Below are 25,357 nucleotides of genomic sequence, written 5' to 3' on the forward strand. Positions count from 1 at the left end.
ATGATGGTGCCACACTCCCTACAGTTGGGCACCAGGAGCAACAACTGTGCAATATCCAGCTTTTCTCTGCAGTGCTCAACCGATCGAGAATGATTGCTTAAGCTTAGTGTGGCCTTCCCTAATGGGTCTGCTACAGAACTACAGCTCCCAGCATTCTTTCTCTGCTGCACAGTGGTTTGGCATCAGCACTCTATCGACAGGGGCTTCTGGGTAAGTAAGTAAGTAATGGCTGAGATGCAGTGACTGTTCCAGGCCACTGGGGGTGCTATTGCTTGTTGTGTTGCTGTTCTTGTGTGTGTGTGTGTTTCCCAGAGCACTGCAGTTGCAGGGTCAGACCTTTGGGGGGCACTGTTGCATATTGCGGTGCTTGTGCTGTCACCTTTTTTTCTAAAGGGCCTGGATTAGCCGTTGCCAACTGCCCTGCTCAGTGTTTGTAGCCACAGAGCAACATGGGCCCAGTGCTGAGCAAACAGGGCAAATAATAAAGATAAAGCAGTGACATTTCTCTTGCATTATTTATATCCCCAACCCCTGTGCTACTGTCCTGCCTCTCACCTCTTCTGTCTATGGATACGGCCCCGGGAAACACTCCACCCGGAATGCTGAAGCACCTTACAGATTCTGGCTCAGGGTGCCGGGAGTTGTAATGCTGGAGCCAAAGAGCATGTCTGTCACTATCCAGAATGATGAACAGGTTTCTGGCCGAGTGATAAAATGTAATGTGTTTCAGGCTTACTGCAATAATAAAGGTTTAGATTGTAAGCTCACTGGGGCAGGGACTGATGGGAATGTGATAGGGACCTTAGATTGTAAGCTCACTGGGGCAGGGACAGATGGGAAAGTGATAGGACCTTAGATTGTAAACTCACTGGGGTAGGGACTGATGGTAATGAGATAGGGACCTTAGATTGTAAGCTCACTGGGACAGGGATTGATGGGAATGTGATAGTGACCTTAGATTGTAAACTCACTGGGGCAGGGACTGATGGGAATGTGATAGGGACCTAAGATTGTAAGCTCACTGGGACATGGACAAATAGGAATGTGATAGGGACCTTAGATTAGATTGTAAGCTCACTGGGGCAGGGATTGATGGGAATGTGATAGGGACCTTAGATTGTAAACTCAATGGGGCAGGGTCTGATGGGAATGTGATAGGGACCTTAGATTGTAAGCTCACTGGGGCAGGGACTGATGGGAAAGTGTTAAGGAATTTAGATTGTAAGCTCACTGGGGCAGGGACTGATGGGAATGTGATAGGGACCTTAGATTGAAAACCCACTGGGGCATGGACTGATGGGAATGTGATAGGGACATTAGATTCTAAGCTCAGTGGGGCAGGGACTGATGGGAAAGTTATAGGGACCTTAGAATGTAAGATCGCTGGGGCAGGGACTGATGGGAATGTGATAGGGACCTTAGATTATAAGATCACTGGGACATGGACAAATAGGAATGTGATAGGGACCTTAGACTGTAAACTCACTAGTACAGGGACAGATGGGAAAGTGATAGGGACCTTAGATTGTAAGCTCACTGGGGCAGGGACTGATGGGAATGTGATAGGACCTAAGATTGTAAGCTCACTGGGGCAGGGACTGATGGGAATGTGATAGGGACCTTAGATTGTAAGATCATTGGGGCAGGAACTGATGGGAATGTGATAGGGACCTTAGATTGTAAGCTCACTGGAGCAGGGACTGATAGGAATGTGATAGGGACCTTAGATTGTAAGCTCACTGGGACATGGACAAATAGGAATGTGATAGGGACCTTAGACTGTAAACTCACTGGGGCAGGGACAGATGAGAAAGTGATAGGGACCTTAGATTGTAAGCTCACTGGGGCAGGGACTGATGAGAATGTGATAGGGACCTTAGATTGTAAACTCACTGGGGCAGGGACTGATGGGAATGTGATAGGGATATTAGATTGTAAACTCACTGAGTGAGGGACTGATGGGAATGATAAATAATGGCTTTACTGCTCTGTAGCACATCAGTGATTATATCACTGTGACAATAGTTTGTACAGATTATTGGGGCACTGGAAAAATGAAGTAGGATTGTAAGCCCTGCAGTCAAGTTTTTATAGGTGCTTGCAGGGATGGGATTTTCAGTGCTGTAAAAGGAACAGTTACACAAAAAAATACAGTGTATAAACTAAAATGGAGTTTCTGAAGAAAACACACCAGTTGTACAAGTGCAGCACAACAACACATTATATTGTCATTACTTTAATACACTTTCAGCTTTCGGTGTTAATGTTCCTCACAAATGCCTTTTCGGTTTTAAACGCCTTGAGGTTTTTAACGCTGCTTAACACTTAGTCACATGCAACACTCGCTTAGCAGCTCCCACACTCGCTTTGAATTCAAGGCAATTTGGAATTGGTTTTCATTTTTTTATTATTTGTGGTTTTTGAGTTATTTCACCTTTTATTCAGCAGCTCTATAATTTGCAATGTCAGCCATCTGGTTGCTAGGGTCTAAAGTCCCCTAGCAACCATGCATTGATTTGACTAAAAGACTAGAATATAAAGGAGAGGCCTGAATAGAAATATGACTAATGAAAGAAGCAATAACAATACAGTTGTAGCCTTACAGAGCATTTGAATCTCTTGTCTCCAGAGCTTACTATGAACAGCACGGCTGTAAATTCACCTCCGTCATTCCCACCAACGTCTTCGGCCCACACGATAATTTCAATATTGACGAGGGGCACGTCCTGCTGGGGCTCATTCACAAAGTCTACTCGGCCAAGCGTGAGTTTTTGCACAACTTGCTCACTATCAGACGCACAACCCACCATGAGAGATTTATAGTTGTACTTATAATTATACTCAATTACAGGCTTGGAAACATTAAATTGCACAGGGCTTTCTACTGCAGCCTCCCTGCACATTTGTATGGAGTATATTGCATATTCTTGTGTGTGTAGGGGAAGAAGCGGTTGGGTTACAGGTCTGCATGGAGTATTATTGTCTTCACTGGGGCCGACTTGGATCATCTAAACCATTCCTGCCACTAAATAATGATTTTATATATGTTTTCTCTATATATACCGAGTGAACCACATCAATAGGTCATTTATCTGCATATTTGGGTTTAGTTATAGTGGGGGCTACCTTATATATGTCTTTGGTAAGAGCAATATGTTACTCATGTAGTACAACAGATAGTACAATGTTGGGGATACACTGGATTCAGATGTAAGTACTGAGCAGCTCAGGTACTGTAGATCCATTCCTTGCTCAGTCAGACAGGGTTTTGTTCCACTCTAGGACTAACAATGGCTTCTTGTGGTTTCAGAGAATGGCACTGCTCTCTCTGTTTGGACACGGAGACAGTTCATCTACTCACTGGTAAGGGACAGGAGTATTGTATATCCAAGGGCAGAGCTAGGGTTAACCAAAAATAGAAATGTGCAATGTCTTCACCTCAGCTAGAGACTGCTGTACACAGATGGCCAGAGACAGTCTAACTCCTCACCAGTCTCACACAGAAATCTGTTTGTGTGTCTGTACCCAGGCCAACCCCATGTCTGCTGGTGCCCACACACAACTGAGCAAAGGGTTGATAGTCTGACTCTGACTGTAGCTTTAAGGGTTGGGTTGGTTGCGGTTCAGCCCCTACATCTAACTGCGTGTGTTTCTATCCTAGGATCTAGCAAGGCTTTTCATTTGGGTGCTGAGGGAGTACAATGAGGTGGACCCCATTATTCTTTCTGGTAAGAAGTGCTACCTGTACCCCAGATACTTATCTGTTACCTCTCTTTGTATGTTCACACTTACTGTTCTTTTTTTTCCCCTCCATGGGCCAAATATATTCCTATTTCATATAAACCATGGTATACTCTTTATAACATTGAAAATACACATATTGCTACTTTAAGTAAACTTAGGGGCTGTTCCTGCTGAATTGTGCTTAGTACAGGATATACCTATGCTGCCATAGTTTTATGGGATCTCTCTGTACAGACTATGAGCAAACTTAGGGGCTGTTCCTGCTGAATTGTGCTTAGTACAGGGGAATACCTATGCTGCCATAGTTTTATGGGAACTCTCTGTACAGACTATGAGCAAACTTAGGGACTGTTCCTGCTGAATTGTGCTTAGTACAGGGGACTGTTGTAGAATATTTGAGTATAGATTATTATGGGTGTAGTTTGGGGATGAAGGTGCTGCTATACCTGTATATGACATAACTGTCAGCCCATTGGCTTCTCAGAAGGAGTTGGAGCAGTAGAGGAAGGGAGGGCTATGGATAGAGACAAGCCTTAGAGATAATGGCAGCAAAGAAAAGCTGATGAGCTAATAACACCTGGGTTTATATATATATATATATATATATATATATATATATATATATATATATATATATATATATTATAGGGGGAGCTAATAAGTGTGAAGCATAAGTTGGGGATCATTGTACTGAAGCTCATTTGGGTTCATGTGCTGATCTGTGACTTGTTCTGTTCCAGTTGGAGAGGAGGATGAGGTGTCCATCAAGGAAGCAGCCGAGAGCATCGTAGCAGCCATGGAGTTTAAGGGAGAGCTGATTGTATCCTTGGGCTGAGTATTTATACGTGTAATAGATACACACAAGCACATGTGTCTGTACTCACACTCACTCACCAGCAGTGCCCATGCATGTTAGGGAATGAAGGGGTTAACCCACCCTATTAAGTGGCTAAGGGAATTTAACCCTCACTTACCCAAGGGACAAAGCTCTGAATCTGGACTACTCTCACTCTCCTCTGATCAGTGGCAGAGACTGGACCCAAATGAAAGTGACAGGTGATAAGTCCTACCCACTTACCCACAATCCAATAGGAGATTGAATTCACTTTCCCTGGGGGCAGTTCTCCCTGAGCATGAGACAGAGAGGAGAGTATGAGCAAGAAGTACAGAGGATCAGAGCACTGGACCTGGGTAATTACTGGGCCCCTAATGAATTCACTTTCTATCCAGGAGGATTTTCCTGCCTGACCATGGGGAAGAGAGCAGCCCAAGGGTTTAGGGAAGTGGTTTGAGTACTTGGGGGGGGTCCATTTCACAGGGCGTGGTTCCTGATTGACCATGGGGAAGAGAGCAGCCCAGGGGTTTAGGAAAGTGGTTTGAGTACTTGGGGGAGTTCCATTTCACAGGGCGTGGTTCCTGATTGACCATGCGGAAGAGAGCAGCCCATGGGTTTAGGAAAGTGGTTTGAGTACTTGGGGGGGTCCATTTCACAGGGAGTGGTTCCTGATTGACCATGGGGAAGAGAACACCTCACTGTTGGAAGTCTACTAGACTACAATATGTTTTACCCTTAACTGCCCCCGACCTCAGTCCGACAGCACAAAGTCTGATGGGCAGTTCAAGAAGACTGCGAGTAACCACAAGCTCAGGAAATACCTGCTGGACTTTCAGTTCACCCCCTTCAATAAAGGTAAGAGAGGCGAGTGGTACAGCCCAGCAACATTGTGACCATAACCAGCACTAGTGATGTGTGTTACACCAGTGCGACGCATTAAAGGGGCAGTACACACGTATAAAGTCCTTCTTCCCACATGAACAACAGAAATTGTGCTGAAAATACTTTCTGCCTATATATTTTATAAATATGTATATTTACTTGTTGTTATTTATGTAAAACAGGAACAGAGCACTGTTTTGATTCCTGATTAATTATCCCCCCCCCCGTAATTAGATGAGTGTCACAAATGATGACAAACTTCCTTCAGCCCTTTGTTACGATTACAAATGTTTTGCCTCACAGATAAGCAGGAGCCCATTATACAGGGGGATTAAAACAAAAGTATGTTCAGCACAAGCCGGATATATTGCACAAGAGGGATACTGTCTCTTTGTAGCAGCAGAGCTCTAATAAAGGCTGCTAGTTACATACGTGTATACATACATACATATATACATACATAGTCACATAAATACATACATTCACACATACACACATACATACTGTATACACTTACATATAGTAGATATAAATACACGCATACACGGGTGAGTCCATAGAGAGGGGAGGTACCATGTACTGATGCTGCTGTTTCTTCCCTTTAGCAGTGCAGGAAACCTGTAACTGGTTTGACTGTAACTATGCCCAGGCCAGAAAGTGAAGAGATGGCAGTTTGCACAGACAAAGAGCTTGATGTTCGGGCCCCTGGCGAGGGAGAGCGGTGCCTGTGACCCCTGGGACTGGTGGTGGGAGATGAATTATTTTCATCTGCAAAGCAGCATTAGGAATTGTAGATCTGTCTTTCTGTCCGGAATCTTAGTGGAGGGTGATTGGTTAATGTATTTCCCCTTTATTAATCTGTACTGTACCTACAGTGGGGCCCCGTGGGTCTGGCTCCTGCACTGGCACATGAGTACATTTGTAAGATTTAGGGAGAATGGGGGTAAGTGTAACACATACAGGATGGGGCTGATTAGAAATATCCTGCTTGTGGTACCCGGGGGTGCAAGTGTGATATTAGACTGCTCCATTCTGTTCTACCAGTGCAGTCTGCAGCTTCCCATGATCCCACCCATCAGACTGGTACATTATATATATTGTATATATATAGAAATAGTACAGTACATTATCTAATACACAAAAGCCATAAATATCCTGTAAATGATATCCTTATAAACTGTGAGTTCTGATGTCATCAGTTATAAACGGTGAGTTCTGATGTCATTTCTGTCACATGACTCACTGAAACTTGTGTATTATAATAAATAAAGTACCCACAGTTGTAAAATATGAGGATATTAGAAGTTACCTCGGAGTTCCATGACCTGTATAAAAACACTCGGCCTTCGGCCTCGTACTTTTATATGGTCATGAAACTCCTCGGTAACTTATAATATCCTTATATTTTACAAGAGGGGGTACTTTATTCACTATATATATATTGTATCTATAGAAATAGTACATTACATTCTATATATTGTATATATTATATATAAAATAGTACAGTACATTATATATATTGTATATATAGAAATCCAGGCAATGTGTGTGTAGGCTGGTTAGTACCAATATTCCCAGTATTCCCTGTGACCCACAATATTACATGTACAGTAACTCCCAGTATTCCTTAAAGGAGAACTAACCTGTTCTTTCTGTTTTTTAATGAGGATAATTCCCCCCCCCCCGGTACCTTTCATAGAGGGTCACCAGTGAGGAAAGTGTTCAGTTGCCTGGCACAGAGGCTCTGGGGGAGACACAGAGGAATGGGAGTGGCTTCCCTGGCTGGGGGGGGCCCTTACATAATGAATAATGGGCCCTGGGAAATAATAGTCAGCTTGTGCTGTTTCTGATACTGACTCCAGTCCAACTTGCATCCACTCCAGGCTTTTAGTAAGCCCTCAGTATACAATCCCACATTAGCTGCCTGTAGTACTGGGGCCACATTCATTAGAACAACTCTACAACTCCCATTAGTCCACATGCAGGGAGTTGCACATTCCTCAATCCTCCCATGGGCTTTGCTATAACATTTCTTTGTGGCCCCTCATTGGCCCTGCCCCCTCCTCTAGCCATTCCTACCCTAATGTGTCTGTACATTATACAAGTGCTGCACTCTGCAGATTTATTGCTCACCCATCTCAGGGAAACATGGAGGCCCAGTTGGCCACTAGTGGCCGCTGCTTTTATTTCATGCCTGTGAATGGCATGTGAATATTGAATAAAGACGCCATTTTCTTGGAAAGGTGAATTTTATTTATTTTTTCACAAATGAGAAAATGAATGACAAGAAAGAAAAATAAGAGTGAGAGAAAAGAAAAAACAACAGAAATGTCTGTGTCTAGTTGTTTGTAGTCATTAAACAGAAATAAAAAGTAACCGTTTCATTTGAGTTGAAGTGATTGTAGGGTGGTGCCCCTAAGTGACTGGGTGACAGCACCCAACACAATCACCTGACACATTTCTAACATGGACATGGGAATTAGGGGGTGTGGCCAACAAATGGGCGTGGCACATTCTATTTGTGTGATATTCATGTGTCACGTGCTACAGTGTCTGTCCCACAATGCTCTAGGTGAGCCGCCATGTGATGTCACTACCTGGGGGGAGGGAAGCTCTGTGCCACAGGAAACGGGAAGTGTGGGAGGAGCCTGCTGAGAGACTGACAAATCATATCTGTGCTGTATTTGGCCTAAAGGAGACTAAAGCTTTAAGGGAAGCCAAGCTGTTTATGTGGAGCAGCAATGAGGGAAGCCCCCATCATATTTAGGGGATGTATTTAGGGAATATATATAGGGGATTTATATAGAGGCTTTATTTAGGGACTGTATTTAGGGACTGTATTTAGGGGCTTTATTTAGCGATTGTATTTAGGGGATGTTTTTAGGGATTTATTTAGGGGATGCATTTAGTGGGTTTATTTAGGGACTGTATTTAGGGGGTTTATTTAGTGAATTAATTTCGGAACTGTATTTAGGGGCTTTATTTAGGGGATGTATTTAGGGGCTGTATTTAGGGGATGTTTTTAGGGCTTTATTTATGGGATTATTTAGGGGCTTTATGTAAGGAATATATTCATGGGATGTATTTAGGGGTTATATTTGGGACTGTATTTAGGGGCTTTATTTAGGGTATGCATTTAGGGGCTTTATTTAGGGACTGTATTTAGGGGCTTTATTTAGGGACTGTATTTAGGGGATGTATTTAGGGGCTTTATTTAGGGACTGTATTTAGGGGCTTTATTTAGGGTATGCATTTAGGGGCTTTATTTAGGGACTGTATTTAGGGGCTTTATTTAGGGACTGTATTTAGGGGATGTATTTAGGGGCTTTATTTAGGGACTGTATTTAGGGGCTTTATTTAGGGGATACATTTAAGGACTGTATTTAGAGACTGTATTTAGGGGCTTTATTTAGGGGATGCATTTAGTGGCTTTATTTAGGGACTGTATTTAGGGGATGCATTTAGGGGCTTTATTTAGGGACTGTATTTAGGAAATATTATAAGGGCTTTATTTAGGGGATGCATTTAGGGGCTTTAATTAGGTACTGTATGTAGGGACTGTATTTAGGGGATGTATTTAGGTCCTCTATTTAGGGAGTGTATTTAGGGGATGTGTTTAGGGGCTTTATTTAGGGGATGTATTTAGGGGCTCTATTAAGGGACTGTATTTAGGGGATGTATTTAGAGCTTTACTTAGGGGATGCATTTAGGGGTTTTATTTAGCGACTGTATTTAGGGGCTTTACTTAGGGATTGTATGTATCAACTGTATTTACGGGATGTATTTAGGTTCTTTATTTAGGTACTGTATTTAGATGATGTTTTTAGGGCTTTATATAGGGGATGCATTTAGGGTTTTTTTAGGGACTGTATTTAGGGGATGCATTTAGGGGCTTTATTTAGGGACTGTATTTAGGAAATATTATAAGGGCTTTATTTAGGGGATGCATTTAGGGGCTTTAATTAGGTACTGTATGTAGGGACTGTATTTAGGGGATGTATTTAGGTCCTCTATTTAGGGAGTGTATTTAGGGGATGTGTTTAGGGGCTTTATTTAGGGGATGTATTTAGGGGCTCTATTAAGGGACTGTATTTAGGGGATGTATTTAGAGCTTTACTTAGGGGATGCATTTAGGGGTTTTATTTAGCGACTGTATTTAGGGGCTTTACTTAGGGATTGTATGTATCAACTGTATTTACGGGATGTATTTAGGTTCTTTATTTAGGTACTGTATTTAGATGATGTTTTTAGGGCTTTATATAGGGGATGCATTTAGGGTTTTTTTAGGGACTGTATATAAGGTATGCATTTAGGGGATGCATTTAGGGGCTTTACTTAGGGGTTTTATTTAGGGACTGTATTTACACAATATTTTTAGGGCTTTACTTAGGGGATGCATTTAGGGGTTTTATTTAGCGACTGTATTTAGGGGCTTTATTTAGGGGATGCATTTAGGGGCTTTATTTTGGGACTGTTTTTAAGGGCTGTATTTATGGGTTGTATTTAGGGACTGTATTTATCGACAGTATTTAGGGACTGAATTTAAGGGATGTTTTTAGGGGCTTTATTTAGGAACGGTACTTTGGGACTGTATTTAGGGTATGTATTTAGGGGCTTTATTTAGGGACTTTATTTAGGGGAAGTTTTTAGGGGATGCATTTAGGGGGTTTATTTAGGATATGTATTTAGGGGATTTATTTAGGGGATGCATTTAGGGGCTTTATTCAGGGACTTAATTTAGGGGATGTGTTTATGACTATATTTAGGGGCTGTATGTAGGTAATTTATTTAGGGACTGTATTTAGGGCCTATATTTAGGGACTTTATTTAGGGGATGTATTTAGGTGCTTTATTTAGGGACTATATTTCGGGACTGTTTTTAGGGGCTTTATTTATGGTATGTATTTAGGGGCTGTATTTGGGACTGTATTCATTGACTGTATTTAGGGGCTTTATTTAGGTGATGCATTTAGGGGATTTATTTAGGGGAAGCATTTAGGGGCTTTATTTAGGGACTGTATTTGGGGGATGTTTTTAGGGTCTGTATTTAGTGGATGTTATTAAGGGTTTGATTTAGGGACTGTATTTAGGGAATGTTTTTAGGGCTTTATTTAGGGGATGTATTTAGGGGCTTTATTTAGGAACTGTACTTAGATCTGTATTTAGGGGATGCATTTAGGGGCTTTATTTAGGTACTGTATTCAGGGACTATATTTAAGGGAAGTTTTTAGTGGATGTATTTAGGGGCTGTATTGAGGGCCTGTATTTAGTGACTGTATTTGGGAGCTTTATTTAGTGACTATTGCTAAACTGTATTACGGGCTTTATGTAGGGGATGTATTTAGGGGCTTTATTTAGGAACTGTATTTAGGGGATGTTCTTAGGGATTTACTTAAGGGATGCATTTAGGAGTTTTATTTAGCCACTGTATTGATGGACTTTATTTAGGGGATGTTTTTAGTGGATGTATTTAGGGTCTTTATTTAGGGCCTATATTTAGGGACTTTATTTAGGGGATGTATATAGGGACTGTATTTTCATGATTGTATTTAGCGGCTTTATTTAGGGACTGTATTAAGGGAATGTTTTAGGGCTTTATTTAGAGGACACATATAGGGGGTTTATTTAGTGACTATATTTAGGGAATGTATTTAGGGACTGTATTTTGGAACTGTTTTTAGGGGTTTTATTTAGGGACTTTATTTAGGGGATGTTTTTAGGGCTTTAATTAGGGGATGCATTTAGGGGCTTTATTTACGGACTGTACTTAGGGGATGCATTTAGGGGCTTTCTTTAGGTACTGTATTTATGGGATGTATTTAGGGGCTGTATGCATGGGAAGTCTTTAGGGGCTTTATTTAGGCACTGTATTTACGGGATGTATTTAGGGGCTTTATTTAGGTACTGTATTTAGGGGATGTTTTTAGGGCTTTATATAGGGGATGCATTTAGGGTTTTTTTAGGGACTGTATATAAGGTATGCATTTAGGGGATGCATTTAGGGGCTTTACTTAGGGGTTTTATTTAAGGACTGTATTTACACAATGTTTTTAGGGCTTTACTTAGGGGATGCATTTAGGGGTTTTATTTAGCGACTGTATTTAGGGGCTTTATTTAGGGGATGCATTTAGGGGCTTTATTTTGGGACTGTTTTTAAGGGCTGTATTTATGGGTTGTATTTAGGGACTGTATTTATCGACAGTATTTAGGGACTGAATTTAAGGGATGTTTTTAGGGGCTTTATTTAGGGACTGTATTTAGGGACTATATTTAGGGGATGTTTTTAGGGGCTTTATTTAGGAACGGTACTTTGGGACTGTATTTAGGGTATGTATTTAGGGGCTTTATTTAGGGGAAGTTTTTAGGGGATGCATTTAGGGGGTTTATTTAGGATATGTATTTAGGGGATTTATTTAGGGGATGCATTTAGAGGCTTTATTCAGGGACTTAATTTAGGGGATGTGTTTATGACTATATTTAGGGGCTGTATGTAGGTAATTTATTTAGGGACTGTATTTAGGGCCTATATTTAGGGACTTTATTTAGGGGATGTATTTAGGTGCTTTATTTCGGGACTATATTTCGGGACTGTTTTTAGGGGCTTTATTTATGGTATGTATTTAGGGGCTGTATTTGGGACTGTATTCATTGACTGTATTTAGGGGCTTTATTTAGGTGATGCATTTAGGGGATTTATTTAGGGGAAGCATTTAGGGGCTTTATTTAGGGACTGTATTTGGGGGATGTTTTTAGGGTCTGTATTTAGTGGATGTAATTAAGGGTTTGATTTAGGGACTGTATTTAGGGAATGTTTTTAGGGCTTTAATTAGGGGATGCATTTAGGGGCTTTATTTACGGACTGTACTTAGGGGATGCATTTAGGGGCTTTCTTTAGGTACTGTATTTATGGGATGTATTTAGGGGCTGTATGCATGGGAAGTCTTTAGGGGCTTTATTTAGGGGCTTCATTTAGGCAAAATAAAAATCGGGCTGAGACAGGGACACAGGGATAAAGAAAAAAAAAAAAAAATCGGGCTGAGAGAGAGATACAAGGAAAAAGTAAATATTGGGGTGGCAGAGGGACAAAGGGGATAAAGTAAAAATTGGGCTGAGAGAGGTTTAAAGGGAATAAAGTAAAAATTGGGCTGAGAGAGGTTTAAAGGGAATAAAGTAAAAATCGGGTTGAGAGGGGATTCAAACCTATGACCTTCCATTATCAAAACCAATTCCCTAACCACTACTCTACAATAGGGCTACAGCTTTCTTTGCAGAAGATACACGTAGAAAAATGATCAAAGTAGAGAGACCAGGGGACAGATGTAATTTTGGGCTGAGACGGATACATGGGATAAATTAAAAATTGGTGAGGCAGAGGGACAGAGCGGAAAATAAAAATCGGGCTGAGACAGGGACACAGGGATAAAGAAAAAAATCGGGCTGAGAGAGAGATACAAGGAAAAAGTAAATATTGGGGTGGCAGAGGGACAAAGGGGATAAAGTAAAAATTGGGCTGAGAGAGGTTTAAAGGGAATAAAGTAAAAATTGGGCTGAGAGAGGTTTAAAGGGAATAAAGTAAAAATCGGGTTGAGAGGGGATTCAAACCTATGACCTTCCATTATCAAAACCAATTCCCTAACCACTACTCTACAATAGGGCTACAGCTTTCTTAGCAGAAGATACACGTAGAAAAATGATCAAAGTAGAGAGACCGGGGGACAGATGTAATTTTGGGCTGAGACGGATACATGGGATAAATTAAAAATTGGTGAGGCAGAGGGACAGAGCGGAAAATAAAAATCGGGCTGAGACAGGGACACAGGGATAAAGAAAAAAAATCGGGCTGAGAGAGAGATACAAGGAAAAAGTAAATATTGGGGTGGCAGAGGGACAAAGGGGATAAAGTAAAAATTGGGCTGAGAGAGGTTTAAAGGGAATAAAGTAAAAATTGGGCTGAGAGAGGTTTAAAGGGAATAAAGTAAAAATCGGGTTGAGAGGGGATTCAAACCTATGACCTTCCATTATCAAAACCAATTCCCTAACCACTACTCTACAATAGGGCTACAGCTTTCTTAGCAGAAGATACACGTAGAAAAATGATCAAAGTAGAGAGACCGGGGGACAGATGTACACATGGGATAATGTAAAAATTGGGGAGGCAGAGGGAAAGAGCAGAAAATAAAAATTGAGCTGAGACAGTGACACAGGGTTAAAATAAAAATCGGCCTGAGACAAGGACACAGGGATAAAGTAAAAATCGAGCTGACACAGGGACACAGGGATAAAGTAAAAATCGAGCTGACACAGGGACACAGGGATAAAGTAAAAATCGGGCTGAGACAGGGACACAGGGAAAAAGTAAATATTGGGGAGGCAGAGGGACAAAGGGTATAAAGTAAAAAATTGGGCTGAGAGGTTTAAAGGGAATAAAGTAAAAATCAGGTTGAGAGGGGATTCAAACCTATGACCTTCCATTATCAAAACCAATCCTCTAACCACTACACTACTATTAGGCTATAGCTTGTGGTGCAGAAGATACACGGAGGAAAATAGAGAGACCGGGGAACAAATGTAAGTTCGGGCTGAGACGGACACATGGGATAATGCAAAAATTGGGGAGGCAGAGGGACAGAGCGCAAAATAAAAATTGGCTGAGAGAGGGACAAAGGAGATAAAGTGAAAATTAGGCAGAGGGGGGATTCAAAACTATGACTTTAAATTACCAAAAGCAGCACCCTAACCACACTTTACTACAATATGGCTATAGCTCTGTTTGTAGTGTGAAAGATACCCTGAGGCAGATGAAAAAAATAGAGATATGGGACAGATATAATATTGGTCTGAGATGGACACAGGAGATTAAGTAAAAATCGGGGAGAAAGTAAAAATGGATCTGAGAGGGAGACGTGTATTAAAGATGTACACTGTAAATGAAGTGCCGATCAGGCGCCACCTGGTGGCCGTTTGTGTAATTGCGCCTATTTTAATTTATGCTCCTCTCTTTGGAGAACGTCGGGGCATCGTGTTTCCCTGCATGTGACGCGACTAGCGCATTTATCTTGATCCGTTACAGCGCGCCAGATGTACAATTCTTTCTGGCTCCATCTGTATGTAGGGGATGCATTTAGGGGCTTTATTTAGGGAGTGTATTTCGGGGATGTTTTTAGGGACTGTATTTAGGGGTTTCATTTAGGGATTGTATTTAGGGAATGCTTTATTTAGGGGGTGTATTTAGGGACTGTAGTTAGGGGCTTTATTTAGGGGATGCATTTAAGGGCTTTATTTAGGTACTGTATTTAGGGACTATATTTAGGGGATGTTTTTAAGGGATGTATTTAGAGGCTGTATTTAGGGCCTATATTAAGGGACTTTATTTAGGGGATGTATTTAGGGGCTTTATTTAGGGACTGTATTTAGGGGATGTTTTCAGGGCTTTACTTAAGGAATGCACTTAGGAGGTTTATTTAGGGGCTGTATTTAGGGGCTTTATTTAGGGACTATATTTAGGGGATCTTTTTAAGGGCTATTTTTAGGGGATGTAATTGGGGCTTTATTTAGGGACTATTTAGGGGATGTTTGTAGGGCTTTATTTAGGGACAGTATTTTGGAACTGTATTAAGGGGCTTTATTTAGGGACTTTATTTAGGGGATGTTGTAGGGCTTTATTTAGGGGCTCTATGTAGGTAACGTATTTAAGGGCTGTATTTAGGGACTGTATTTAGGGATGTATTTAGGGGCTTTATTTAGGGACTATATTTCGGAAATGTTTTTAGGGGCTGTTTTTGGGACTGTATTTATTGACTGTATTTAGGGGCTTTATTTAGGTGATGCATTTAGGGGCATTATTTAGGGACTGCATTTAGGGGCTTTATTTAGGGGATGCATTTAGGGGATGCATTTAGGGACTGTATTTCGGGGATGTTTTTAGGGGCTGTATTTAGTGGATGTATTTAGGGGCTTTATTTAGGGACTGTATTTAGGGGCTTTATTTAGGGGATGTATTTCTGGGCTTTATTTAGGGACTATATTTAGGGAAAGGTTTTAGGGCTTTATTTAGGGGATGCATTTAGGGGCTTTATTTAGGGACTGTATTTAAAGGGCTTTATTTAGGGGATGCATTTAGGGGCTTTATTTAAGGGTTTTATATAGGGACTGTATTTAGGGGATGTATTTACGGGCTTTATTTTCAGGATTGTATTTAGCAGCTTTATTTAGGGACTGTATTAAGGGAATGTTTTAGGGCTTTATTTAGAGGACGCATATAGGGGGTTTATTTAGTGACTATATTTAGGGAATGTATTTAGGGACTGTATTTTGGAACTGTTTTTAGGGGTTTTATTTAGGGACTTTATTTAGGGGATGTTTTTAGGGCTTTACTTAGGGGATGCATTCACGGATTTATTTAAAACTTTTATTTATGGACTGTATTTAGGGGATGTTTTTATGGACTATATTTAGGGACTATATTTTTGGGATGCATTTAGGGGCTTTAATTACGGACTGTATTTAGGGAATGTATTTATGGGATTTATTTATGAGTTTCATTTAGGGACTGTATTTAGGGCCTGTATATAAGGACTGCATTGAGGGGATGTATTTAGGGGATGCATTTAGGGGATGCATTTAGGGACTGTATGTATGGGATATTTTTAGGGGCTTTAATTAGGGACTGTATTTAGAAACTTTATTTAGGGGATACATTTAGGGGCTTTATTTAGGGACTTTATTTCAGGACTGTATTTTGGGATTGTATTTATGGGATGTATTTAGGGGCTGTATTTAGGGTATGTATTTAGGGGCTTTTTTTAGGGACTGTATTTAGGGCCTGTATTTAAGGACTGTTTTTAGGGGATGTATTTAATGGCTTTATGTAGGGACTGTATTTCGGGACGATTTAAGGGCTTTATTTATTGGATTTATTTCTGGGCTTTTTTTAGGGACTGTAGTTAGGGAATGGTTTTAGGCCTTTATTTAGGGGATGCATTTAGGGGGTTTATTTAGGGACTGTATTTAAAGGGCTTTATTTAGGGGATGCATTTAGGCGCTTTTTTGGGGATTTTATTTAGGGTATGTTTTTAGTGGCTGTATTTTGGGACTGTATTTAGGGACTGTATTTATTGACTGTTTTGATGAGTTATTTAGGGGATAAAGTGGGTTTATTTAGGGACTGCACTGAGGGGCTTTAATTAGGGGTTTTATTTAGGGGGTTTAATTATGGGTTTTATTTAGGGACTGTATTTAGGGTTTGTTTTTATGAGCTGTATTTAGGAACTGTATTTATGGGCTTTTTTTAGGGGCTGTATTTCAGGACTGTGTTTAGGGGCTGTATTTATGGGATGTATTTAGGGGTTGTATTTAGGGACTGTATTTATTCACTGCATTTACGAACTGTATTTAGGGGATGTTTTTAGGGGCTTTATTTAGGGACTGTATTTAGGGACTGTATTTAGGGACTGTATTTGGCGGCTTTATCTAGGGACTGTATTTAGGAGATGTTTTTAGGCGCATTATTTAGGGACTGTATTTCTGGATTGTATTTAGGGGATTCTTTAGGGCTTAATCAGGGGATGCATTTAGGGGGTTTATTTAGGGACTATATTTAGGAAATGTATTTAGGGAATGTTTTTAGGGACTGTATTTAGGGGATATATTTAGGGGCTTTATTTAGGGACTGTATTTAGGGACTGTATTCAGGGGCATTATTTAGGGGATGTATTTAGGGGCTTGATTTAAGAACTGTTTTTAGGTGCTGTATTTATGGGATGTATTTAGTGGTTGTATTTAGGGGCTTTATTTAGGGACTATATTTCGAGACTGTATATAGGGTCTATATTTAGGGGATGTATTTAACGGCTTTATTTAGAGACTTTATGTAGGGGCTTTATTTAGGGGTGCATTTAGGGGCTTTATTTAGGGGTTTTATTTAGGGAATTTATTTAGGGGATATTTTTAGTGGCCGTATTTAGGGACTATATTTATGGAATGCATTTAGAGGCTTTATTTAGGGACTTTATTTAGGGACTGTATTTAGGGAATGTATGTATGGGGTTTATTTAGGAGCTTTTTAGGGGCTGTATTTAGTGACTGTATTTAGGGAATGTTTTTAGGGGCTGTATTTAGGGGATGTTTTTAGGGGCTTTATTGAGCGACGGTATTTAGGGACTGTATTTAGGGTTTTTTTTTTAAGGGAAGTATATAGGGGCTTTTTTTCGGGAGTGTATTTAAGGGATTTTTTAGGGATTTATTTAGGGGATGCAATTAGTGAGTTTATTTAGGGACTGTTTTTAGGGGATTTATTTAGGCAATTTATTTTTGGAGTGTATTTCGGAACTGTTTTTAGGGCCTTTATGTAGGGGATGCATTTAGGGGCTTTATTTAGGGAATGTATTTAGGGGTTTTATTTAGGCACTGTATTTATAGCCTTTTTGGGGGATGTTTTAGGGGGTATTAGGCTTTTTTAGGGACTGTATTTACGGTATTTTTTAGGGGCTTATTTAGGGAATGTATGTAGGCTTTTTGGGACTGTATTTAGGGACATTTAGGGGATGTTTTTAGGGGCTGTATTTAGGGGCTTGTATTTAGGGGTTTTATTAGGGACTGTATTTAATGTCTTTTTTTAGGGGATGTATTTAGGGGCTTTATTTAGGTACTGTATTTAGGGGATGTTTTTAGTGGGTTTATTTAGGGATTGTATTTAGCGGCTTTATTTAGGGGATGCATTTAGGGGTTTTATTGACTTATTTAGGGGTATGTTTAAGGGCTTTTTAGGGACTGTATTTAGGGGATGCATTTAGGGCTTTATTTAGGAATGTATTTAGGTTATTTAGGCACTGTATTTATAGCCCGTATATATAGGGAATGTTTTTAGGGGAGGTATTTAGGGGCTTTGTTTAGGGACTGTATTTCGGTACTTTATTTAGGGGCTTTATTTCGGGAATGTATTTAGGGGCTTTATTTAGGGAATATGGATTTAGGGATGTTTTAGGGCTTATTTAGGGGATGTATTTAGGGGTTTATTTAGGGACTTTATTTATGGTTTTTTAGGGATTTTTAGGGCTTTATTTAGGTAATGTATTTAGGGGATGTTTTTAGTGGGTTTATTTAGGGATTGTATTTAGCGGCTTTATTTAGGGGATGCATTTAGGGGCTGTATTTATTGACTGTATTTAGGGGATGTATTTAAGGGCTTTATTTAGGGACTGTATTTAGGGGATGCATTTAGGGGCTTTATTTAGGGAATGTATTTAGGGGTTTTTTTTAGGGACTGTATTTATGGCCCGCATATAGGGAATGTTTTTAGGGGAGGTATTTAGGGGCTTTGTTTAGGGACTGTATTTCGGTACTTTATTTAGGGCTTTATTTCAGGAATGTTTTTAGGGACTTTATTTAGGGACTGTATTTAGGGACTATTTAGGGGATGTATTTTGGGGCTGTATTTAGGGGATGTATTTAGGGCTTTATTTAGGGGCTTTATTTAGGGGATGTTTTTAGTGGGTTTATTTAGGGATTATATTTAGCGGCTTTATTTAGGGGTTTTATTTAGGGAATGTATTTAGGGGATTATTTAGGGACTGTGTTTAGAGGATTTCTTGAGGGCTATATTTAGGGGATGCATTTAGTGGGTTTTTTAGGGACTATTTTTAGGGGATGCATTTAGGAGCTTTATTTAGGGGTTTTATTTAGTGACTGTATTTAGGGTATGTTTTTAGTGGCTGTCTTTAGGGGCTTTATTTAGGGGCTTTATTTAGGGGCTTTATTTAGGGGATTCATTTAGAGGCTTTAATTAGGGACTGTATTTCGGGATGTTTTTAGGGGCTTTATTTAGGGGATGTATTTAGGGGTTCTTTTTGGGAGTGTATTTCGTGACTGTACTTAGGGGCTTTATTTAGGGGATGTATTTAGGGGTTTTATTGAGAGTCTGTATTTAGGGGTTGTTTTTATGGGCTGTATTTAGGAACTGTATTTATGGGCTTTATGTAGGGGATGCATTTAGGGGCTTTTTTTCAGGGAATGTATTTAGGTTTTTTATTTAGGGACTGTATTTATGGCCCATATATAGGGACTGTTTTAGGGGAGGTATTTAGGGGCTTTGTTTTGGGACTGTATTTCGGTACTTTATTTAGGGGCTTTATTTCGGGAATGTTTTTAGGGGCTTTATTTAGGGACTGTATTAAGGGACTATTTAGGGGATGTATTTAGGGGCTGTATTTAGGGGATGTATTTGGGGGATGCATTTAGGGGATATATTTAGGGGTTTTATTGAGGGACTGTATTTAGGGGTTATTTTTATGGGCTGTATTTAGGAACTGTATTTATGGGCTTTATGTAGGGGATGCATTTAGGGGCTTTATTTAGAGGATGTATTTAGGGGCTTTATTTAGGGACTGTATTTAATGGCCTTTTTTTAGGGGATGTATTTAGGGTCTTTTTTAGGTACTGTATTTGGGGGATGTTTTTAGTGGGTTTTTTTTGGGCGTTTTTATTTTGGGGCTTTTTTTAGGATCTTTATTTAGGGGTTTTATTTAGGGAATTTATTTAGGGACTGTGTTTAGTTTGATTTCTTTAAAGCTATATTTAGGGGATGCATTTAGTGGGTTTTTTTAGGGACTTTATTTAGGGGATTTTTTTAGTGTCTGTATTTAGGTTCTGTATTTATTGACTGTATTTAGGGGTTATTTGGGGGATGCTTTTAGTGGGTTTATTTAGGGACTGTACTTAGGGGCTTTATTTAAGGGGATGCATTTAGGGTCTTTAATTGGGGGTTTTATTTAGGGGCTTTATTTGGGGGATCTTTGGGGATTTTCAGGGTTTTTTTGAATCGTTTTTGGGGGGTTGTTTTTATTTGCTGTTTTGGAATGTTAGGGGTTTAGGGGGGGGTGCTTTAGGGGCTTTTTTGGGAAGTATTTTTTTTTTTTTAGGGGACTGATTTAGGCCCCCATATATGGGAATTTTTTGGGGGCGGTATTTGGGGGCCTTTTTTTGGGGGACTGTTTTTGGTACTTTTTTTGGGGTTTTTTTTCGGAATGTTTTTGGGGGCTTTTTTGGACTGTATTTAAAGGTTTTTTGGGGGTGTATTTGGGGCTTTTTTATGTATTTGGGGTTTTTTAGGGGTTTTTTGGGGATTTTTTTTTAGGGTTTTTGGGGTTTTTATTTGGGGCTTTATTTAGGGACTGTATTTAGGGGTGTCTCTTCCAGGACTGACTTCCGGGTTCGTGACGTCACTTCTAGATGCTTTTCTCTGCTCACGCTGACAGAAACTCTGCCATTCCATTACGTTCTCTCCCCACTCTTTTGCCCAGCAGTTATGTTCCCTCCCCCAGCATGTCTCTCTCTCACCCCCAGGATATTTTGTCAAGCCTTTTCTGAATTTATCGCTCTTTCCCGCATCCTTTCCCTCTCCTCTGCTGGCATCCATACTGTCCCCCACAGCCTTTCCCTCTCGTCTGCCGGCACCCATTCTGTCCCCTCAGCCTTTCTCTCTCTGCACCTGTTCTGCCCCCACAGCCTTTCCCTCCCTTCTGCCGGCATCCATACTGTCCGCCGCAGCCTTTCCCTCTCCTCTGCCGGCATCCGTTCTGTCCCCCGCAGCCTCGCTCTCTGCAGCCGTTCTGGCCCCGCAGCCTTTCTCTCCCCTCTGCTGGCACCTGTTCTGTCCCCTGTATCCTTTCCCTCCCCTCTGCCGGCATCCGTTCTGTCCCCTCAGCCTCTCTCTCTGCACCTGTTCTGCCCCCGCAGCCTTTCCCTCCCCTCTGCCGGCATCCATACTGTCCCCCACAGCCTTTCCCTCTCCTCTGCCGGCATCCGTTCTGTCTGCCGCAGCCTCTCTCTCTGCAGCCGTTCTGCCCCCGCAGCCTTTCTCTCCCCTCTGCCGGCACCTGTTCTGTCCCCCGCATCCTTTCCCTCCCCTCTGCCGGCATCCATTCTGCCCCCCCCTAGAGCCAGCACCCCCCTGGAGCCAGCATTTTTCCCCCCCTGGAGCCAGCACCCCCCCCCCCCCGGAGCCAGCATCGTAGTTTGCTAAGTTTAAAAGCTCCGTGTTTCACAGTAAGCTGCTCTTCCTCTGCAGCTCCCCCTCCCTGGAATGTGGAAATAAAGGTGGACTGATAACTTTCTTTACAACTTTCCTTCCCTGCCACACATTAGCTTGTATGCGAGTACTGAGACACGGGAGTATTAGCTAAGCAGCAACATCAATCTGGAGCCGCATACTCCTGTGTCTCAGTACTTGCATATAAGCTTATGTGAGAGAGAGGATAGTGCTGTTATGTGGAGAAACCCAACCCGACCTCAGAGCTGGCCAGAGGCAGGTAAGAGAGATGCAGCTAGGCATGGATTCACTATAATGATGGCAGTATTTTAAAAACTGTACATTTTTAAATATATTATATTTAGATATTTTAATAACTTGATGCAATGATTCTTTTTACAAATGTTTAATTTCGCGATAGTTCCCCTTTAAATTCATGTGACTTTTATATACAGGTATAGGACATGTTTTCCAGAATTCTCGGGAACTGAGTTTTTTTCTGGATAATGGATCTTTGCATAATTTGGATCTTCATACCTTAGGTCTGCTAGAAAATCATGTAAACATTAAATAAACCCAATAGGCTGCTTTTGCTTCCAATAAGGATTAATTATATTTTAGTTGGGAGAGATAAAGGAAATCATTTTTCAAAATTTTAATTATTTTATTATAATGGAGTCTATTGGAGCCGGACTTCCCGTAATTCAGAGCTTTCTGGATAGCGAGTTTCTGGATAACGGATCCCATACCTGTACAGTAAAACCTCATCCCTTGAGTATATACTTATATATATTATGTAATACATAGTGGTTTTCCCTGATTGTTTTCCTGGATTTTGTACCACATTTGCTCTGGTCCCCTGAAAAAACATAAAAAGGGGGTTCTCGGGTCCTTTTCTATAGATGAAGCTGCTGTATGGCTGATAAGATACATGAGAATCGTAATAGAGCGACTGTTCCAATTGAGTGTGTAAATCACAAGTCAGTGCTCATATAGGAACGACTGGGGGCTCTGACTTTTCCCTTCTATTTAAATAAACCCACTGGGGCAGTTACCGTTTAGATTCAATTGGGACACCCCGACATTCCCAACATTCCCGGGTGCAGCACCCATCTATCCCACATCCCACCCAATTGCAACTATTGGGGCACAATTAAACCATTCCCTTATCCTCTCTTTAATATTGGAGGCTTCCCAGCTCTCATTAAAGATCAAATAATCCCATAGTGGAGTCAGTGCCTCCCTAATTGATACAGTCCATTAATTAATTAATTGATATGCTTTCTATTAACCCCCAGCCCTCCTGCTGTTGAACTATAACATCCAGCATCCCTAGCATCATATATAGTAACAACACATTATAAGTCTCACCCTTGTGCTGTTATATGGTCACGTAACTCCTAAGTGACTTATAAAATCTATAGAAATGACAGCAGGGGGTATATATATATATATATTATGCTATTTGCAGGCCACTTACCTCTCTGCATCTTGTTGCATGTCTCTCTTCCAGGCTCGTCCGGTGCATCTGAGAGCAGCAGGGATGTTTACTGGCTTTTCACTGGCTCGTACCATTATGACATCACAGTAGGGGCAGCTATTTCAGCCTTGAAATGGCATGTGATGAGGCAGCAGGTAGCTTTGTGACATCACTGCGTAGCAACTGTAACCACAACATGAGTGGAGAGTGGAAGATACCATTGCTAACCAGTCTTGCCTCCCTATATAGTTTATAGCAGTGCTGGCCAAAAATAAAACTGCTGCTAAAGTATAACTTTTATTTAGTGGATTATGGAAGTTGTAGTTGAACAACACCTGCATTATGCTCTGTGCTTGTCTGTACAAGTATATACAGTCCCAGGGTTACACAGAAGCCCCCCACGTGTGTGCCAGTATTCAGGGGGCCGTGTCCCATTCTCTCATCAGTCTGTAGCATTGGCATTATGGCTGCAGCTACTGAAATACATGTATGTAACATTCCATGAACATATTGAATGTGTCACATATAAATGGACCACAATAAAATGATCTGCCTGAAGCTGCCAGACCCATGGGCTTCTAACACTAATCAAACACCCAGACAATTCTTAGTGATTCCTCTTTCACTTCTTCCCCTTGTTGCGCCCCCTGCTCCTGAGTCTCCAGACTTTGCCCAGAGAGAGAGAGGCAATAAAAGCAGCCGCTGATAGTGGGGCAGGGGCCCTTATTTTGGAAATGAGTGTTGATCATTGATCAATAAAGATAAATAGAATTTTTTTTTCTTAGTTGGTGGAAAAATGTTACAAATGGGAACAATTCCAGCTCACGGCCGCTGTATCTGCAATGAGTTCATTCCTATTGGATAACAGACAAACCATTCAGCATTAAGGAAATACCAATGGGAGTCTCTGGGGAGGGGGGTCAATATCCAGAGCACAGACAGTCCAGCAATGGCTCCGTATAAAGGACAGGCCCCACCCCCCGCGCACCTTCCCAATCCTCAGCTCTATCAGCCATACACACATTTCCCACAATGCATTTCATCTTGACCACACACTAGGCCCCGGCCATTCTCTGCGCAGACACACGGGACAAGGTTTGTTATGACACAGCAGAGCGAGATATAGTGATACTCAGTAGGACTAGGTGCAGCAACATTAACATAACATCCCTAGGCCAATCAAAACCCTGGAGTCTTTGGGTTACTCTTAGTGCACTGAAAGTAAATGTCCCCCATAAATATGGGCTTCTCCTAAATTCCACCCTTACTGCGCCAGATCCATAATCACATAGCACCCCGCCTTTTATTTTAGCACATCCTGTGATTGGCTGCAGCAATACTGTGTAGTAAGTTGTACTGAGGCCCTTTGTGTCCAATAACAGTGACTGACACACTCATACCCCAACTAATTCCCCTGAGCACCCCCACTCACCCCTCTCATGTCACACCCCCACTCATAAAACAAAAATAAAAAATGGATACCCTTATTTATATGTGAACACCCTTTTACATAGCTATTTGGCTGAGGTCTGACGACGTCACATACTATAACCGTTTAGAAAAAATTGATTTAGAGAAAGAAACCCGGCCAATAGCTGTTGATATTTAATTAGCAGGTTATAAAGCAAATAAGTGCATAAATAAAGTGCTGTGCAAATTCAAATCAAGTGCTAATGCGGCTAATATTCCAATCAATTGCTTATTCTAAGTAGCTTATAGTGATACTTTAAATGACTTAACTTCTAATGACCTTAGTTCAAGTTAATAATACTCCACCAATTCATACCAGAAATTCATTATTTAAATATATATAATTGATTCATTTTATATCCAGGCTGAGATTGATCAACTGGTATTTCACAGTTTGTTTTCAATTAATTATCCAATAAAGTGCAGTGCAATAAGTTAATGTGAATAAAACTTGGTCATTCCATGATTAATTAAAAAGGAGTATAAAAATGAATGGTCAAAGTTAAAAGTGGGTTAAAAAGTCATGTGGTCACAATCCATAAATTAGTTAAGAGAAACTGGAAAAAAAATAGATGGTGGAGTTGTCCCGTAGACTAACTGCCTGTTTTGTTTCTGAAGCCTGGGACACCACAAAGTTAAGGCAGGACAGGGTAACCGGGGCTGTGGCCTTGGTATTTATCTTGCCCTAGTACTTAAAATAGACTAAGTGACCCTAAAAAGCCACAAACCCACGGAATGAAGAATGAAGATTGGTAAAGAAAAAGTTGGATTTGAACCAGAGGCAATTCACACCCACGTCTATTGCAATCTAGACCAGACCGTTACTCCATTTAGGTTAGATTGTTATAAAGAGAAAAAATAAATGTGAATCAGGAGACCGAAATTCAATTGGTATCAGGGAACGCCGACGTGCGTTTCACTT

General features: G+C 40.8%; 2 protein-coding genes across 2 annotated transcripts in view; one reads left to right on the top strand and one right to left on the bottom strand.

Moving 5' to 3' along the window:
* mhc1b.L (major histocompatibility complex nonclassical class Ib L homeolog) overlaps window positions 1-25,357 on the bottom strand; it is a 175,480-nt gene that overhangs the window by 38,297 nt on the left and 111,826 nt on the right.
* Window positions 122-6,604, top strand: LOC108705563 (GDP-L-fucose synthase-like). Its single transcript, XM_041573981.1, has 7 exons — window positions 122-210; window positions 2,606-2,763; window positions 3,311-3,363; window positions 3,662-3,728; window positions 4,485-4,564; window positions 5,335-5,434; window positions 6,067-6,604. The coding sequence occupies exons 1-7, from the start codon at window positions 122-124 to the stop codon at window positions 6,120-6,122; spliced, it is 603 nt and encodes a 200-aa protein (XP_041429915.1). The 3' UTR covers window positions 6,123-6,604.

Source organism: Xenopus laevis, chromosome 8L (assembly GCF_017654675.1).
Source record: "Xenopus laevis strain J_2021 chromosome 8L, Xenopus_laevis_v10.1, whole genome shotgun sequence".
In the NCBI taxonomy this organism is placed as follows: Eukaryota; Metazoa; Chordata; class Amphibia; order Anura; family Pipidae; genus Xenopus; species Xenopus laevis.